A 19,458-nucleotide genomic window follows, 5' to 3' on the forward strand; every position below is an offset into this window, starting at 1 on the left:
TATCTAAATGTCACTTAAGGACAAAAATATAAGGGAAATAACAGTTCAAAATATGAAGGTAATTGACTATGTTAAAGATCATAGCACCAAAGCTATTCAAAACAAAACAATCTTAGGAAGTGCAACATAAATATTTATCTGTATATAATGCATTCATTTCTCATTTGTATTAAACAACTCTTTGCAGTACAAACACACGAACACAACTGGAAAAGGTATAATTTTCTAAATACACACCTAAAATTACAAAATTCTCTTCTACAGTTTCCAAAATCATCTTCATGCATATTCACTTCTTGTGTACACAGAAGAGTAGAACCTTTTGCAACTGAAAATATAAATAAAGTTCCAATTACTCATCTTTAAAAATATTAAAAACTGAAAGTATGGTAAATTAATATAGAGACATCTAGATGACAGCAATGCCCAGTCAGTGTCAGCTACAATACATTTTTGGTGTCATCTACTGGCTATACAAGAAAAAACACTAAAAACTATCCACTTGAGAATAGTAAAATTGCTATCATAGTGCAGAAATTATTAAGAAATCAAACAATCATTTACTCTGTTACCTGAAATTCTAATATTCTACTGCTTTTCCACGAATTACCTGAATTTTGACTAATATCTTATTCTTTTTGTCTTATAATTATTAGATCTACCTCTTGATGTAGTTGAAAGTTGTTTTGATTTGCAATTTTATTTTCAAGTCTGGATTTACACAAGCAATACCTTTTATCATGACTACAAGGTAGATTACTAACTTTAAGAAAATGTAGTTTAAAAATGAACCCTGAGGAGCCCACACAGGAAAGACAAATCCCCATAATATTTGGCTTTAAAAGCAAGAGGAGCCAAATTTTATGAATTCTTACAATCAGTGGGACTTAAATCTTGGAATTTTAAAAATCAGCAACTAGGCTCTGGTTAAACCCAGAGAGCATTAGGAAGCTGAGTCCCCACTCTTAGACAGCAAGACAAATAGCCAGCAGAGATATAGCATGGAAGCAGCAGTTTGAAAAATACCAGGGACAGACAGGAGGGAGAGGGATTTACTCATCTCAGAGCATCATTCGGAGAAGCAAGGATCATAGAGAAATGCCTCCAGGAACAAAGAAGCTGTCAGGTTCCATTTTCCTCCCCAAAACCCCAGTATAAACACAGGGCCACCTGCAGGAAACAGCATGGTGCAAAGAAAGTTGATACTTAACTTGCTTACACCAAGCCCCACCCTCCGTGCTTCAGTGGACTGGCCCTGTCCAGTCATGCTTGCCTCAATCCCAGTGCCATGGCCCCCGCCCACCCCCAGAAGACCAGTGCAAAACCCACCAACACCCAGTCAACAGACCCACGAGTTTTATGGGACCTCAGTTCCTGCAGTGATGGTGGCAGCAGGTCTCATTTCACAAGACCAGCACACACTTTGTTAAAATGTGCTGCACCCCACCATGGACAACACACTATGCACAACAGGAAAAGAGAGCCTCTGCAGACAACTTTATTGAAGGAAAAAGAGACAAGGTTCAGGCAACACACATAGGAGGCACTCACTGAAGCCTCAGGTCCTGGGGAACAAGGAACACTGTACTGCAGGGTACTAAAGGAGCATTTCTTCATAATGCCATTACTTCCAATAGCAAGAGAAATAGCTGACTTTCCTAACAAGGAGAAAAAATGAGGAGACAGAGGAATGTACCCCAAATGAAAGAACAAGACCAAACCACAGTAAGAGACCTCACCAAAACAGATATAAGTAATATTCCTGATAGAGAATTTAAAGTAGTAATCATAAAGACACTCACTGGACTTGAGAAAGGAGTGGAGGACATCAGTGAGACTCTTTAAGAAAAAGATAAAAAAGAACCAGAGATGAAGAACACAATAAATGAAATTAAAAATACACCCAATAGAAAAAATAACAGGCTAGATGAAACAGAGGAAAGAATTAATAACCTGGAAGGCAGAGTACTGGAAAGTAATCAAGCTGAGCAAATGAGAGTAAAAATAATTATGCAAATTGAGCATAGTCTTAGGGAACTTAGTGACTGCATCAAGCATAAAATATTTGCATTATGAGGACCCTAGAAGAAGAGAGAGAAAAGGGAGCAGAAATTTTTTGAAGAAATAGTAACTGAAAATAATTGTTAGTAATACAATAACAATAGGGGAATTTAACACCCCACTTACATCAATGGACAGATCATCCAAACAGAAATACAACAAGGACACAGTGGCTTTGAATGACACACTGGATTTAACAGATATATTCAGAACATTCCATCCTAAAAGAGCAGAATACACATTCTTTTCAAGGGCACATGGGACATTTTCCAGAGTAGATCACCTAGTAGCCCACAAACAAGCCTCAACAAATTCAAGGAGATCAAAGTCATACTACGAATCTCTTTTGACCACAGTGCTATGAAACTAGAAATCAACCACAAGAAAAAAATCTGCAGAGAGCATAAATACATGGAAGTTAAATAACGTACTACTAAACAATAAATGCGTCAACCAAGAAATCAAAGATGGCATCGAAAAGAACATGGAAACAAATAAAAATGAAAACACAGTAGTCCAAAACCTCTGGGATGCAGAAAAAAAAGCAGTTCTAAGAGGGAGGTTTGTAGCAATGCAGGCCTACCTCAAGAAGCAAGAAAAATCTCAAATAAACAGCTTAACCTTGTACCTGAAGGAGCTACAAAAAGAACAACAAACAAAACCCAAAACCAGCATAAGGAAGGAAATAATAAAGATTAGAGCAGAAATAAGTTATATAGAAACTAAAGGAACAGTAAAAGAGATCAATAAAACCAAGAGCTGATTCTTTGAAAATATCAACAAAATTGATAAACCTCTTAGCCAGAGTAAAAAAAAAAAAAAGAGAGAGAGAGAGAGAGAAAAGAAAGAGAGAGAGAGGACCCCCCAAAAAATCAGATATGAAAGAGGAGAAATAACAAACAACACTACAGAAACACAAAGAATTATAAGAGAATATTATGAAAAATTATATGCCAACAAATTGGACAACCTAGAAAGAATGCATAAATTCTTAGAAACATATAACCTACCAAAACTGAGGCAGGAAGAAACAAAAAAATTTGAAAAAATCTATTACTAGCAAAATGAAATTGAATCAGTAATCAAAAAAAAAGTTCCCAACAAACAAGAGTCCAGGACCAGATGGCTTCACAGGATAATGCTACAAAACATGTAAAGAGTTAATACCTATTCTTCTCAAACTATTCCAAAAAATAGAAAGAAGGAAAATTTCCTAATCCATTCTATGAGACCATAATCACATGATATCAAAACCAGATAAGGACACCAAAAAAAAAAAAAATAAGGGAAAGAAAAGAGAATTACAGGACAATATATCTGATGAACATAGAGGCAAAAATCCTCAACAAAATACTAGCAATCCAATTTCAACAATATATTAAAAAGTCATTCACCACAAACACATGGAATTTATTGCTGGGATGCAAGGTTCATTCAATATTCACAAATCAATATCACATCAATAAGAGAAAGGGTAAGAACCATATGATCATTTCAATAGATGAAGAAAAAGCACTTGACAAAGTATAACAACCATTCATAAGAAAAACCCTCAAAAAAGTAGATTTATCATACAAAGAAGTCCTATCCACAGCAATCAGACAACAAAAAGAAATAAATGGTATCCAAATTGGTAGAGGTCCAAGAGGTCCAAGATGGTGGAGGCATAGGCGACCTTAGTTTCGTCTGGTCCCAGGAATTCAGCTAGATAGCTATCAAATCATTCTAAACACCTGTAAAGTCGACTGGAGATGGGAAAAAAGAATAGCTGCAACTCTGCAAATAGAGAAGCCACCATTTTCTGCAAGGTAGGAGGTGTGGAGAAGTGAATCCAAGACAATATATGGGAAGATAAACCGTGGGGGAAGGGAGCCTCCATCAGCCGGCTACCAGAAAGTGATATAGCCGTGGAACACAAAATCAGAACTTTTAGAAGTCTTCTCCAGTGGGGAACATCTCTGCCTGAAAGGCATTAAGGTGGCAAAGCAGGGCAGAATCCTAGGTGGGACAGCATGGTTTCAGGATCCCTGGGGTCAAGAAAGAAGAGTCATGCCTGAGTGTGGCAGAGTTCCCAGGCATCTGAGCAGGAAAGCCAGCTGCAATCAGCAAGTCCAGGAATGGACACTCAGCTCAGGGTTGCCATAACCCCCCAAACTACAGTACAATCAGGCTACTGCTCTCTGAGCAGGGGCCCGGCAAATGGCAGAACCAAGGCAAACATCTCCCTCGCCTCCCCCGCCCCAGGAGTGGCACAGGTGTCTGCTGCAGGAGTCTGCAGGGTTTGGAAACTTGAAGTGGGATGATGTGTCTGAGTGAGCATGGGGGGTAGACAGAGACCAAGGAGACAGGAGTGATTGATTGCTTTTCCCTGAGGGGGTACTGAGTACTGGGGGGAGTAAGCTTTCAGCTCTGGGACTGGAGATTGGGAGGCTGCCATTTTCATTCTCATACTCTATTGTGGCACTGAAAGCCTTCAGGGAACAAAAGCCACCTAGAGCAACCTGGAGTCACTTATTTAGCCTAGCCCCCTGGGAAGGGTGGTTCGGTTCCACCAGGGGCAAAGACATGTGAGAATCAGAGCAACAGGCCCCTTCTCCCAGAATATCAGCAAGAACATCTAGTTAAGACCAAGTTTACTGATCACAAATAACTATAAAACTCCAGTGCTAAAGAAAAATTGTATCTAGAATTCATGGCTTTTTCCCCATGATTCTTTAATCTTTCATTTTAATTTTTTTCTCTTTCCTTTTTCAACCAACTTCTTATTTTATCAACTCTTTTTTAAGGCTATTTTTAATTTTCACTTTTACAATTACACAATTACATTCTATCCTTTCATTGCATTTAATTTTATTTATGTGCATATATAAGTTTTTCTTTCTTTACCATTTTGGGATGTAGTTTATTCTAAAAAACAGACCAAAATACACTCAGGATATAGTGTATTGTTTTGTTCTGTTCACCTGTCTGTTTTCCTTCTCTCTCTTTTTTTTTTTGTCTTTTAATTTTCATTTTTACAGTTACATTCTATCCTTTCATTGTATATAATTTTATTTTTGTACTGATATAAGTTTTTCTTTATTTACAATTTTGGGATCTAGTGTTCTAACAAACAGACCAAAATAACACAGGATCCAGTGTATTGTTCTGTTCTGTTCACCTGTCTGATTATATTCTTTTAATTTTAATTTTGTTTTTCAGTTTCAGGTCTCTGCTGATTTGTTTAGTGTACATTTCTCTGGAGTCATTGTTGCCATTTTAGTATTTTGTTCTCCCATTCATTTATTCTTCTCTGGGCAGAATGACAGGAAGGAAAAAAGAGAACAAGAGGCAGTACTGACTGACAGGGACCTAATCAGTGTGGGTATAATTAAGATTTTGGAACGAGAGTTCAGAATAACAATTATAGTAAAGATGTTAGCTGGGCTTGAAAAAAGCATAGAAGGCACTAGAGAATCCCTTTCTGGAGAAATAAAAGAACTAAATCTAATCAAGTTGAAATAAAAAAGGCTAAAATGAGATGTAATAAAAAATGGAGGCTCTAACTGCTAGCATAAATGAGGCAGAAGACAGAATTAATAATATAGAAGACAAAATGATGGAGAATAAAGAAGCTGAGAAAAAAAGATAACTACTGGATCACAAGGGGAGAATTTGAGATATAGGTCATAACATAAAGTGAATATTAGTATTGGGATCCCAGAAGAAGAGGAAAGTGAAGGTATAATGGAGCAAATTATAGTGGAGAACTTCCCTAATTTGAGGAAGGAAACAGGCATTCAAGTCCAGGGCTCACAGAGAACCTCCCTCAAAAATCAATAAAAATAGGTCAACATCTTCATATATAACAGTGAAACTTGCAAATTTCAGAGACAGAGAAAATCCTGAAAGCAGCTTGAAACAAGAGGTCTGTAACCTACAAGGGTAGAAACATTAGACTGGCAGAAGACCTGTCCACAGAGACCTGGCAGGCCAGAAAGGACTGCATGATATATTCAGGGTGCTAAATAAGAAAAATATGCAGCCAAGAATACTTTATCCAACATGGCTGTCATTTAGAGAAGCAGAGATTAAAAGCTTCTAGGACAAATAGAAACTGAAAATTTGTGATCACCAAACCAGCCCTACAAGAAATATTAAAGGGAATCCTTTAAGCAGAGACAGAGCCCGAATGTAACAAAGACCAGAAAGGAACAGACACGATATACAGAAATAGTCATTTTATAGGTAATACAATGGCCTAGATTCATATCTTTCAATAATTACTCTAAACATAAATGGGCTAAATGTCCCCAAACAAAAGACACAGGGTATCAGATTGGATAAAAAAGGAAGACCCATCAATATGCCATCGGCAAGAGACTCATTTTAGACCCACAGACACCTCCAGATTGAGAATGAGGGGGTGGAGAACAATGTATCATGCTAATGGACATCAAAAGAAAGCTGGGGTAGCAATCCTTATATAGGACAAAGTAGATTTTAAACCGAAGACTGTAATAAAAGATGAGGAAGGACACTATATCATAATGAAAGGGTCTATCCAACAAGAGGATCTAATAATCATAAATATTCATGCCCATAACATAGGAACAGCCAATTATACAAACCAAATAAAAACACATTGATAATAATACAATAATAGTAGGGGACATTAACACCCCACTCATAGCAATGGACGTATCATTTAAGCAGAAGATCAATAAGGAAATAAGGGCTTTGAATGACACACTGGACCACATGGACTTCACAGACACATTCAGACTATTCTATCCTAAGGCAACAGAATACACATTCTTCTCAAGTGCACATGGAACATTCATCAGAATAGATCACATCCTGGGTCACAAATCAGGTCTCAACTGGTACCAAAAGATTGGGATCATTCCCTGCATGTTTTCAGACCACAGTGCTTTCAAACTTGAACTCAATCACAAAAGAAATTTGGAAAGAACTCATACATGGATACTAAAGAGCATCCTACTAAAGAATGAATGGGTCAACCAGGAAATTTAAGAAGAATTTAAAAAATAATCATGGAAACAAATGAAAATGAAAACACAAATGTTCAAAACCATTGGGATGCAGTGAAGTCAGTCCTAAGAGAGAAGTATATAGCAATATAAGCCTTTCTCAAGAAACAAGAAAGGTCTCAGATACACAACCTAACCCTACCCCTAAAGGAGCTGGAGAAAGAACAGCAAATAAAGCTTAAAACCAGCGGAGAAGATAATTAATAAAGATTAGAGCAGAAATTAATGAAATAGAAACCAAAAGAACAGTAGAACAGATCAAGAAACTAGAAGCTGGTTCTTTGAAAGAATTAATAAGATTGATAAACCCCTGGCCAGATTTATCCAAAAGAAAAGAGAAAGGACACAAATAAATAAAATCATGAATGAAAAGAGGAGAGATCACAACCAACACCAAAGAAATACAAACAATTATAAGAATATATTATAAGCAACTATATGCCAACAAATTAGACAATCTGGAAGAAATGGATGCATTCTTAAAGATGTTTTATAAACTACCAAAACTGAACCAGGAAGAAATAGAAAACCTGAACAGACCCATAACCAGCAAGGAAATTGAAGCACTAATCAAAAATCTCCCAAAAAACAAGAGCTCAGGACCAGATGGCTTCCCAAGGGAATTCTACCAAACATTTAAAGAATTATACCTATTATCAGCTGTTTCAAAAAATAGAAATGGAAGGAAAACTTCCAAACTCTTTCTATGAGGCCAGCATTACCTTGATCCCAAAACCAGACAAAGACCCAATGAAAAAAGAAAATTACAGACCAATATCCCTAATGAACATGGACGCAAAAATTTTCAACAAGATACTAGCCAATAGGATCCAACAGTCATTAAAAGCATTATTCACCATGACCGAGTGGGATTTATTCCTGGGATGCAAGTGTGGTTCAACATCCACAAATCAATCAATCAAACACTATATTAAGGAAAGAAAGCACAAGAACCATATGATCCTCTCAGTAGATGCCGAAAAAGCATTTGACAAAGTACAGCATCCTTTCTTGATTAAAACTCTTCACAGTATAGGGATAGAAGTAACATACCTCAATATCATAAAAGCTATACACAAAAAACCCTCAACAAATATCATTCTCAATGGGAAAAAAAAACTGACAGCATTTCCCCTAGGGTCAGGAACATGGCAAGGATGTCCACTGTCACCACTGTTGTTCAACATAGTACTAGAAGTCCTAACCTCAGCCAGCAGATAACAAAAAGAAATAAAAGGCATCTGAATTGGCAAGGAAGTCAAACTCTCACTCTTTGCAGATGACATGATACTCTATGTGGAAAACCTAAAAGACTCCAGCAAAAAATTGCTAGAAGTGATACAGGAATTCAGCAACAATGCTAAACAAAATAAGTCAATCTTAGAAAGACAAAGATCACATGATTTCACTCACATGTGAAATTTAAGAAACAAAACAAACAGAGGGAAGAAAAAAAGAGAGAGAGACGAAAACCAAGAAACAGACTCTTACCTACAGAGAACAAATTGATGGTTACCAGAGGGAAGATAGGTGGGGATGGGTGAAATAGGTGACGGGGATTAGAGTACACTTATCATGCTGAGCACTGAGTAATGCATAAAATTGTTAAATCACTGTATTTTACACCTGAAACTAATATTACTCTGTATGTTAACTTTACTGGGAAAAATATAAGATAAAATAATGAAAATGAACCCCAGAAAAAAGTACAACTATTACATTTTCCAAATAAGTCTGCACACTGTTTATCTGGATCTTGGCATATTCCATGATAGCAATAGGCAGTCTTATTATTGCATGGTTCTAAATCAGCAGATTTCACATCAGGTACACAAAATTCACTTCTTCCATTGCAAAATTCTGGAAAATCACATGGATCTTTGCTTTCCCGACATACAGTTCCTTTTACAGATATCTGTGGGAGAAAGAAAAACAATTATTTTTGTAAAGTAGTAAACCAAAAATATAAAATAACTTAAACGAGGATTGTATTCTTGTCATTTCCATTATTATTACATTTTTAACTAAAGTCAAATTATGAATTTACTTAAAAGCTCCGGTGAAACAGATTGGAAAAAACCCAAATGTCCATCAATGGATGACTAGATTAACAAATCGTGGTATATTCATACAATGGAATATTTTCAGCCATTTAAAGGAGCACTGATACATATGCTACAAGGTGGATGAACCTTCAACACTATGTTAAGTGAAGAAAGCCAGACACAAAAGGTCACATATTCTATGCTTCTACTTACATGAAATATCCAGAACAGTTTACTCCAGACGGAACACAAGTTGGTGGTTGCCAGGGACTGAGGGGAAGGGAGAAAGGAGAACAAGGGCTAAAGGGCTGGGAGTCTCCTGTTTGAGTGAGGAACATGTTTTGGAACTAGATAGAGGTGGCAGTTGCACAACATTGTGAATGTACTGAATGACACTAAATTGTTCACCTGAAAATGGCAAATGTTATGGTACATGATTTTCACCTTAATTTTTTAAAGGCCCTACCAAATGTAGGAATTATCCCTGTGTGTAAGGGAAAGGGGCAAGGGACTGTGTAGAAAAGCCTTATTGCTCAATCCTGCTGACTTGGAGACAAAGGCCAAAATGAGAGCTCTGGTGAAGGGAAGAGCAACAAGGTTTATAGCTAAGTGGCAGAAACTCTAGGCTTGCCTCTATATTCATGCTCCTTGAAGACAAGTACCATTGGCTTTAGTTACTAGCACATAGAGTGAAAAAGAACACACATAGAACAAAGTAGAATGACGTTAGAAGAGATTTCATTGACAGAGAACCTGGCAAATCTGAAATCTGGCAATCAAGATCTCTAAATAATCAGCTTCTATAATTGTCGTTGACTCCTGAAAATGACACAGAAAAGGCAAGATGCTAAAATCTTACTCAGTCTCCCTTCAGGTGCAGCTATAAAGGAAAATTGAATGGAAAACGTCCCAAGGGAAGTCAAGGATTCAATCTACTTCTGGGACCAGGAGTCCTTGCAAAGTTAAACTTCAGTATTAGACATGCTACATGTTGTTTACTATTCTACATGGACTCCTTTTCTGCTGTTCTCAAAATGAGATTATTATTATTGTTTGTTTATTCAAACATTGTATGTCAACTGTGTGTTGGGTGGCTTATTTGTAATTTTGTCATAAGTTGTTGGGTCATGAAGAGCTACATTCAGGTATGGCCTCAGGTATGACCAAGAGGAATCCATAGTGGCCAAATAATCTGGAGTTGGTATTGGGTAACTGGATGGATCTTGAGTAGAGATTGAAAGACAGGGAAGGCAAAGATAAGAAAGAAGTTGAAAAAAATCTAAGAACATCTTCTGAATTCCGAAGTCAACTGTGTATGAATCAAGTATTTAAAGTTATATATTTGAAAGTTGTGTATAAAAAAAGTAAAAAAAAATAAGTGAATGCACAAGAACAGAAAAAAATCATGAAAGAAAATACTGTAGTATTTTGAAAGCTTACCAGACAAGTTTCTTTATCACAGCATGGTCCAGTGCCACACTCGGCAAATTCAGTCAGAGTACAATCTGCAGGATTACAGCATTTTGCAAATTGTTTGCAATGCTAAAGGTAAATATAATCAAGTTCAATAATAGGAATTTTCAATCAAATAAATCATTTTATTTATTGTCAAAATGTACTCTAGTATGTCTCTTAGTTAATTACAATCACAGTATGATTTTTACTTCTGTATTTATTTTTAACACCATTTCATTTAAAACTAATATATTTCCAGTATAGTAAAAGAAGATAGTAATGAAATTATTTATGATTCCATAAATAATAGAAACTGAACTGTTAAAAATTTAATGTAATTTCTGTCAATCTTTGTGTTCATAAATATATGCACTATAAATTTAAAAGTATTTTTCCATTTATTATATCATAAGTACTTTTTCATCTCACCAATCTCCTCAAGATATCATTTTGAGAATCCATAAAAATTTATGAATGTGACAAAATAGAGGTTTCTAAATTATAACATTTTATTATTTAAAGGATGTTTCAATGAAAATTTTATTATTATTATTTATTTTTATCTCCAAGATTTTATATTAAAGATTAATTCTAGAACTTATTAGGTCATAGAGTACAAAAATATTAAAGACTATAACATACTCTTATTTCCTTCTTTCTATATACTTATCTATTCAGTGCAAGAGTGATCCAGACTGTTAGTAATATTTAAAAATTAGTAGAGTGATAGGTGTGATAAGTGAAAATAACTAAGTGCTTACATCTGTTTCAATTTTATTATTTTAGTTACTAATGAGCTATAAATTTTAAAAAACACATATTCTGGTTTATATTTCTATGCATATATTTCTGTTAAGGCATTCTGTTTATTTCCTTTATTCATAAGCATTTTTATATTAATTATATTAACCCTTGGCCACTAATATATGTTTACTATGTTTTATAATTTGTCATTGACAACTGACTTTTGTTTTGGTACATTTTGGGTTTGTTTGTTTGTTTGGGTAAATTTTAGATATTGTGAGATTGTGAAATGGTAGAACTATCTGAGAACTATCATCTTTTTTCGTGGTTTGTTCTTGAGTTTATGGATAAAACTTTCTTCCACCCTAACCCCAGTAAATATGTGAGTAAAATGTCTGTGTTAGGTTTGAGTGGTGTGTTGTGAAGGAAGCTATAATGATGTATCTCTTTCCCAAAACAGAAGTTAAATTTATCAGTTGCTTCAATAGAATAATGATTTACTCTTGATCTTTTGTAATACCTGGATTGTTATATAAATATGCTATATATAATTAGATACAATGTCAATACCTTTAATTACATTAACTGCATATACTAAAGTTTATTTAAAAATGTTATTATTGGGTGCCTGGGTGGCTCAGTCAGTTAATCATCTGCCTTTGGCTCAGGTCATGATCCCAGGGTCCTGGGATGGAGTCCCCGCATTGGGCTCCCTGCTCAGTGGGGAGCCTGCTTCTCCCTCTGCCTCTGCCTACCTCTCCTCCTGTTTATGCCTGTTCTCTCTCGCTATCTCTCTGTGTCAAATAAATAAATAAAATTAAAAAAATGTTATTATATAATTTTTAATATTTACAGGAGTTGGGCATTTTTCCATTTTCAAGTTTCATTATTAAAAATAATGTATTATGCTTCATAATAGAAAGATTTTAATAAAAATTATCAAGAGTATTTAGTAAAGACAGAAGATTGAACACACACTAAATATTAATATTGGGAGGGAAAAAAAATCAATGACATGAAAGGGAAAGCCTCCAAAGGCTAGTATCAAAGACAAAGCCTACAGTGAAGAGCATTTTCTGACAATATTCAATGTATACTGGAAAGCTACACTAAATGCTGAGCTTAGAAATTGATGTTCAATGAATCACGGTTTAAAAATGGATCCCCCGGGGCGCCTGGGTGGCTCAGTCATTAGGCGTCTGCCTTCGGCTCAGGTCATGATCCCAGGGTCCTGGGATCGAGCCCCACATTGGGTTCCCTGCTCCACGGGAAGCCTGCTTCTCCCTCTCCCACTCCCCTTGCTTGTGTTCCTTCTCTCACTGTGTCTCTCTCTGTCAAATAAATAAAATCTTCAGAAAAGTTTTTTTTTTAAAAAAATGGATCCCACTAAGGGACTGGATGTGAAAACTTTAAAAATAGGTAACTGTTAGGGACTCTGGGTGGCTCAGTCGGTTAAATGGCTGCCTTCAGCTCAGGTCATGATGTCAGATCCCTGAGACGGAATCCCGCATCAGTCTCCCTGCTCTGTAGGGAGCCTGCTTCTCCTTCCCCCCTGCTTGTGCTCTCTAGCTCTCTCTCTCTGTCTCTCAAATAAATAAAATCTTAAAAAGAAATAAAATAGGTAACTGTGGTATGCCATTGAGAAACTAGAGAAATCAAAAAGGATATATTTTTTACTTCTAGTTGTCCAAACTTTTATCAAATGTCTCTTCAATATTTAATATCATAATTTTTGTCTCTTTGTTAATTTTGATATATGTTGAAAAGTACTGAAATGTTTCTCTACTTCTGGAATAAACTCCAAAATTTTATTCTTTTTTCAGATATTCACTGGGATTATTTGATCATTTAATTTAGACAATTTCGCAGGTATTTTCCAAAATATGGATCATTCAAAGTAATGTTAAACTGGTTATCAGAGGAATCAACTTTCATGATTTAATTCTATTTCTATATGCCTGCAAAAGACACTGGAAATGGATTTTTTAAACGGTACACAATTTACAATAACATTCAGAAATACGAAATATTTAGGCTTTAATTTGAGACATCTAACTAAATGGAATGATATACAATGTTCATAGTTTGAAAATCACATTATGAATACATTAATTCCCCACAAATTCATGTATAGATCCAAAAAAAATAAATCTCAATCAAAATTTTGCTAAGTTTTCTTTTATTTTTTATTTTTTAGGGGATATGGGTAGAAATGGAAAAATGATTCCAAATTTTACACAGAAATACAAGACCTAAAAATCACCAAATCTATCTTCGAAAAAAGTATGAAATATGAAGATACAATTTACTTAATTTTGTGAATCAGGGTAAGAAGGGATGGTACTGGTATAAGGATACATGTATGGATCAATAAAACACTAAGTATGTGAACTCTTTTTCAATAAAGGTAGCATAGTAATTCAATGGGAAAAAAGATAGTTTTCCAACAAATGGGGCTAGAGATATTAGATATACATATAGAGAAAAAATATGCCCTAATACTTAACCAACAAAAATTACTCAAAATGTATCATAGGCATACACATCAAAGCTAAAATCAGTAAACTTCTAAAAGAAAACTTATGAGAAAGTTTCACAATCTTTGGATTGATAAGACACAAAGTACAAACCATGCCACATATTGGGAGAAAATCTGACAAAAGATTTGCATATAGTTTATATTAAGAATTCCTATAACTATATAATAAAAAAAACAATCCCATCAAAATATGTAAAATATGTGAACATTCAAAAAGGAGACATAGAAATATGAATGTTGCACAATCATATGAGACACTGTCTAGTATGATTAGTCATCAGGGAAATACAAATTAAAACTACAGTGAAATACAAGCACACATTGAAATTACTAAAATGAAAGAGACTGGCAGTAACAAAAGTTGGTAAGAATAAGGAACAACTGCCTCTCATACATAGATGGCTGGAATGTAAAATATTACAAGGATTTTAAAATGCAGATTGATGTTTTGTTACAAATTTAATAGTACAATTAACATATGACCCAGCAATTCTATTCCTAAAAACAGAAAAAAAAGACATGTTCTTTAGAAGCATTTTTCATACTTGAAACCAAAAACAACCTAAATGTTCATTAATAATTCCATGAACAAACAATATTATATTCATACAAAGAAATACTACTCCACAATAAATACCAATGAACTACAGATATGTTCAATCATGTAGTTGCAGTTGAATATCAAAAATATAAGCAAAAATCTACAATCAAAAAGGATCCGAAACCTATGATTTATTCATGTGAATTTCAGTAGTGGGCAAAAATAATGTGTTGTGACAGGATTAGAAGTTTCAGAAACTAATGGGATTGACTGCTCCAAGTCAATGGAGTTACGGGAGAACTGTCTATGGTAATGTAAATATTTTAATACTTCTTTTATCCACATCTAATTAAGTATAACATAAGTCAAATTAAAAGACAAAACAAAACTCAGCAAGCCAAAAAGAAAACAATATAAATAAATATAATGAAGACTACCTAGACACATCCTAAATTTTGTGCTGAAACAAAAGACAAAGTCACAATGCCTATGGATCATCTGGCCAGGTGTGGAGCTAACTTGGTTGCTGGTTTTCAGTGATAATGGGGACAAATGGTCTTTGACCATCATTGTTGAGATTCCTGATAAGTTCCATCAGTGGGGTTGGTGGTCTTGTAATATTAAGGAAAGCTTATTGTGGTGGTTATTCACTCACCTACACTATCAAGAAAATAAAACTACTTTCCTTCTGCCATAGCCATAAATATAGATAGAAAAATCCCTGGTGATCAAGAGCAGTTAGTCATTCTAACATTTATTGAGACATGTTCTTAATTCATGGAAAGGGAAGAAATTAGATATTTAGGCAAAAGCCTAATGAAATCCTAAAACTTAGACTCATCTGACTAATATATTAGGGATCAATGCAGATTTTTCTGGATTTGAAGACTAGGAAGTCACTTGGTCACTTAAAAACAAGCATCATGCTCTAAGCATCATTTGTCAGTGACCACTCCGGTTAATGATATAGACATGGAGAAAGAGAATGTAAAGACTCACTGCAGCTTATTGCAGTAGGTCTTGTTAAAAGATAAACTGAGCAAAAATCAATTCAAACTGGGCAGCATCTAGTCTAGCCAAAGAAAGATCTGCGAAGCTATACAAAATGAAAAATTTTTATAGGCAGAAGGGACCAGGAACAAGGAAGTTATACTGGCAAATAAGCTTGTTTGTTATTGCAGTTACATTCCTTTAGGGGACATCAGGGGTCTATCAGGCAATAGCTAGTAGTGATCGGGTGATTCCTGACTTGGCTGATTTAAGATTCTATTTCTGGGAGAGTTAAAACCATTTAAGTCTTGGTTTGGTCAACATGGGGCTTACCCCAGTGACTCCATTATGGGCCTGTTATCTTCTTTTTAACAGTCTTTACAGCTATAATAAAACAATGGCCTAACCAAAATAAATTCCCATTTTCCAATAGATGCTCTTAAAATCCCGTGAGGCAAGCAACCATTTTTCTTTGGTCCACTGTGACTCCATCTTAGGTTTTTAATGAAGACTAAGAGTGCCCAGATGATGAAATAGGCATGCAAATCAGATCAATCAGTTCATACAAACAGTGCAACTAGGCTATCAGAAACAACTGAATCTCCTCTTGTGTCTCAGGAATAATCTCTGAAAAACCATTCAGGAACTGGGCAATAAAATACTCTGAATAAACACTTTTGCAAAAGGTAGACAAAATTCCCTGCAAGCCAAGGGCCAGAAAAAGAAAACCAATAGTTCAAGTCTGAGTCATAAGGCCTTGTAGATCTGAATATTATGCCAGAGAAAATCTAATGAAGAATCTGATGGTCTGTTCTTGGGAGAAATTCTCTCTCACCACTGGGTTACAGAAGATCATCTTCAGAAAGATGAAATGTACTTTTTAAAAAAAGATTTATTTATTTGCGAGAGAGAATTTCTAGCAGACTCCCCACTGAGCGTGGATCCTGACACGAGGCTTCATCCCATGATCCTGAGATCATGACCTGAGCTGAAATCAAGAGTTGGACACTTAACTCACTGAGCCACCCAGGTGTCCCAAAATGTATTCATAAAAGATAAATTTTAAAAGGTAAGTAGACAACCAAGAGTTAAATACCAGTGGAACACACACTCAAGACAGGAAGTATAGTCTTTAAATATGGTAAATTCTGGGGTGCCTAGCTGGCTCAGTTGGTGGAGAAGGGGTAGAGAATATAGATTACCTCCTACAGGTCCCTTCTGGTATTTATGTTTCTCCTACATTAATATTCAGTCTCCTAAGAACTGGACCTTGAACTTGCATCAGCAAATGCTGCTGAGATTGCAACAAATGTCTTGACAGCAATGATTTCTCCCAAAATAGACCAATTTCTCCCTATCTAGGCTTGGTATGATAGCCAAATTATTGTTTTCAGAAAACTGCAGGCTGCTTGGCAGGAAATAGTTAAAATGCATTCAAGGAGTTTGCCTATCAAAAGAAACACAGAATTGACACAGTCTTGTATTCATTTCCTATTTCTGCTGTAAAAAAAAACTTACCATACTTAGTGGCTTAAAACTATGTACATGCATTATTTTTTAGTTCTGGAGATCAAAAGTCCAAAAGGGGTCTTACTGGACTAAGATCAAGATGTTGAAAGCTGTGCATTCTCTGGAAGCTCTAGAGAAAATCTGTTTCCCTACCTTTTCCCGCTTCTAGAGGCCACCTGCATTCCTTGGCTTATGGAAACTTCACCTTCAAAATCAGCAGTACAGCATCTTCAAATATCATTTTCCCATGTCCTCTGACTCTGACCTGCCCCTTGTCATTATTACATTGGATCTGCTTAGATGATAATAGAGGATACCTAACACGCTCAAAGTCCTCAGCTTGATCATATATTCAAAGTCCCTTTTGCCATGTAAGGCAAAATTACAGATGGATTGCATACCTAAACATAAACTAGAAAAAATTCCAAATATATTTTGAGGAATACATGTGAACATTTGTGTGTGTTGCTCTATATGCTATAAAATGCAAATGTCACAACTGTTCTTTCTGGCTTATCCACAAAAGTAACACACCATCATTTCCAGAGATCCTAATGATCACAGAGGTGGGCCCTATTCAGTGTGGCAAGATACTTTATAAGGGCAGGATTACCTGCAGAAAAGGATCACTGGGACAATGATGGGTATTGGTTACCAATGGTGGGACTTGGGTAAAGCAGGTAAGCGACCTAGTAACACAAATTTTAAAGAAGGCACACACTCGCAGGTCATGTATTGCTGACTCTGCGTGTTTTGTGGAAGTGATGGTTCCAATGGGCTACCTAGGGGTCTCCCTAGGGACAAGGTTAGAACATGGAGAGGAAAGGTGGCAAAGCTAGCAGCCTGAGGCTCCAAAGAAGACAGGGAAATATATCAGTAGGGTCTGAAATTCCCCAAATAAATGGATCATTCAAAATCTGAAGGTGCTAACCAGTGAAAAAGAGACTGGAGCAATTCAGGGACTTCTGGTTTCAGCTCTGACATGTAAAGAGCTTGGAAGTATCACTCCCACCTTAACTAAAGAAAAAGAACAGAACAAAGGCAATTGAATAGGGAATGAACTTTTGAGTAAATGTTGCTGGAATAATTGGATGTGCATATGTCAAAAAAAAATTTAGACACAAACTTTATCTTTTCTGTAAAAATCAACCCAAAATGGATCAGAGAAATGAAAGTGTGGGAGAAGGGAAGGTGGGTTGAATAAGTGAAACACAGGGGATTTTTAGGGTGGTGAAACTATTTTACATGACGCTATAATAGTGAATACATGTCATTATAAATTTTATGAAAATCCTCAAAATTGTATAACACAAAAAGTGAACTATTGAATTTAGTCAATCATAATGTATCAATACTGGCTCATCCATTATAACGAATGTACAACACTAACATTAGATGCTTATAATAGAAAAACTGTGTGCTGGAATTGGGGTAGTGGGTGGGGTGGTTATATAGAGCTCACTGTATTATTTGCTCAATTTTGCCATAAATCTATCATCAACTTTTTAAAAAATCATCAACTATTTTTTTAAAAAGTAGATTGAAATTTTACAACAGGTAACACCTTCTGAAAATTTATGTTTGAGCTTATTAAACACTGGAACTAACCTGGCTATTGTTTTTTATGCCTTTTGTGTATTTTTGTTCTTGTGTTAGTTTTTATCACTTGATAAATTTTTTCTTGGTTCTCAACATGATACACATTCATAGCTTCTATAATGATTGGGTAAAGTAAGAACTGCCTATACTCCTAAAGTATCTCGAAGTTGTAGAATGTCACATGTAAGGAAAAAATAAAGTACTGTCTGGGGCTGGGTTAAGTCATGAGTAATTAGAGGCTTGCATTATACCACTGAAATATAAACAAGAATTAGAAACCATTGTTCCCAGACTGAACAACAAATTAACAATAATTAAAATATTTTTTCCAGGATGCCTGGGTGGCTCAGTCAATTAAGCGTCTGCCTTAGGCTTAGGTCATGAACCCAGGGTCCTGGGATGGAGTCCCACATCGGGCTCCTTGTTCAGCGGGGATCCTGTTTCTCCCTCTGTCTGCTGCTCCCCGTGCTTGTGCGCGCTCTTTCTGACAAATAACTAAATAATCTTTTCAAAAAATAAATAAAATAAAATATTTTTTCCACTAATAGCTTTTGGCATAGAGTATAGCTACTACTTTGTATACCATTGTGGGAAGTTGACCAAATTCATTTTAATTTCATCAGGCAATGCTTAGAGCATAGTTTTACTGTCCTGGACTCCCACAGTTATGTGTCTTCTCTGGATTATACTAATTCTTGTAAAATGTGACATACTATTGAGTGTGTAGATATTCTGTCACAATCATAACGTTTTTATAATGGCCTGCACTGAAAAACTTTATTGCTTTATGCTGCATGCTATTTAATTTAAACATATGATTAAAGACAGACTTTACAATTCAAATAATATTCTTGATATGTCACTATATGAGTCACCAAAAAAAAAGCAACTAAGTTTCATTGGGGGTAGGTGGAGTTCAGCAACAAGATCAATTAAAGCAGT

General features: G+C 35.5%; 1 protein-coding gene across 1 annotated transcript in view; it reads right to left on the bottom strand.

Moving 5' to 3' along the window:
• Positions 1 to 19,458, bottom strand: part of LOC114224854 (A disintegrin and metallopeptidase domain 3-like) — a 165,222-nt gene that overhangs the window by 45,603 nt on the left and 100,161 nt on the right. The window contains exons 13-15 of the mRNA XM_088021314.1: positions 10,580 to 10,681; positions 8,814 to 9,009; positions 238 to 328 (exon numbers count right to left, since the gene is read on the bottom strand). Of these exons, the coding sequence (XP_087877440.1) occupies positions 238 to 328; positions 8,814 to 9,009; positions 10,580 to 10,681 (389 nt within the window). The remainder of the gene's footprint in view (positions 1 to 237; positions 329 to 8,813; positions 9,010 to 10,579; positions 10,682 to 19,458) is intronic.

This window comes from Eumetopias jubatus, unplaced genomic scaffold (assembly GCF_037043125.1).
Source record: "Eumetopias jubatus isolate StellerSeaLion01/CBP00866 unplaced genomic scaffold, mEumJub1_p1.0 scaffold_2, whole genome shotgun sequence".
Lineage (NCBI taxonomy): Eukaryota > Metazoa > Chordata > Mammalia > Carnivora > Otariidae > Eumetopias > Eumetopias jubatus.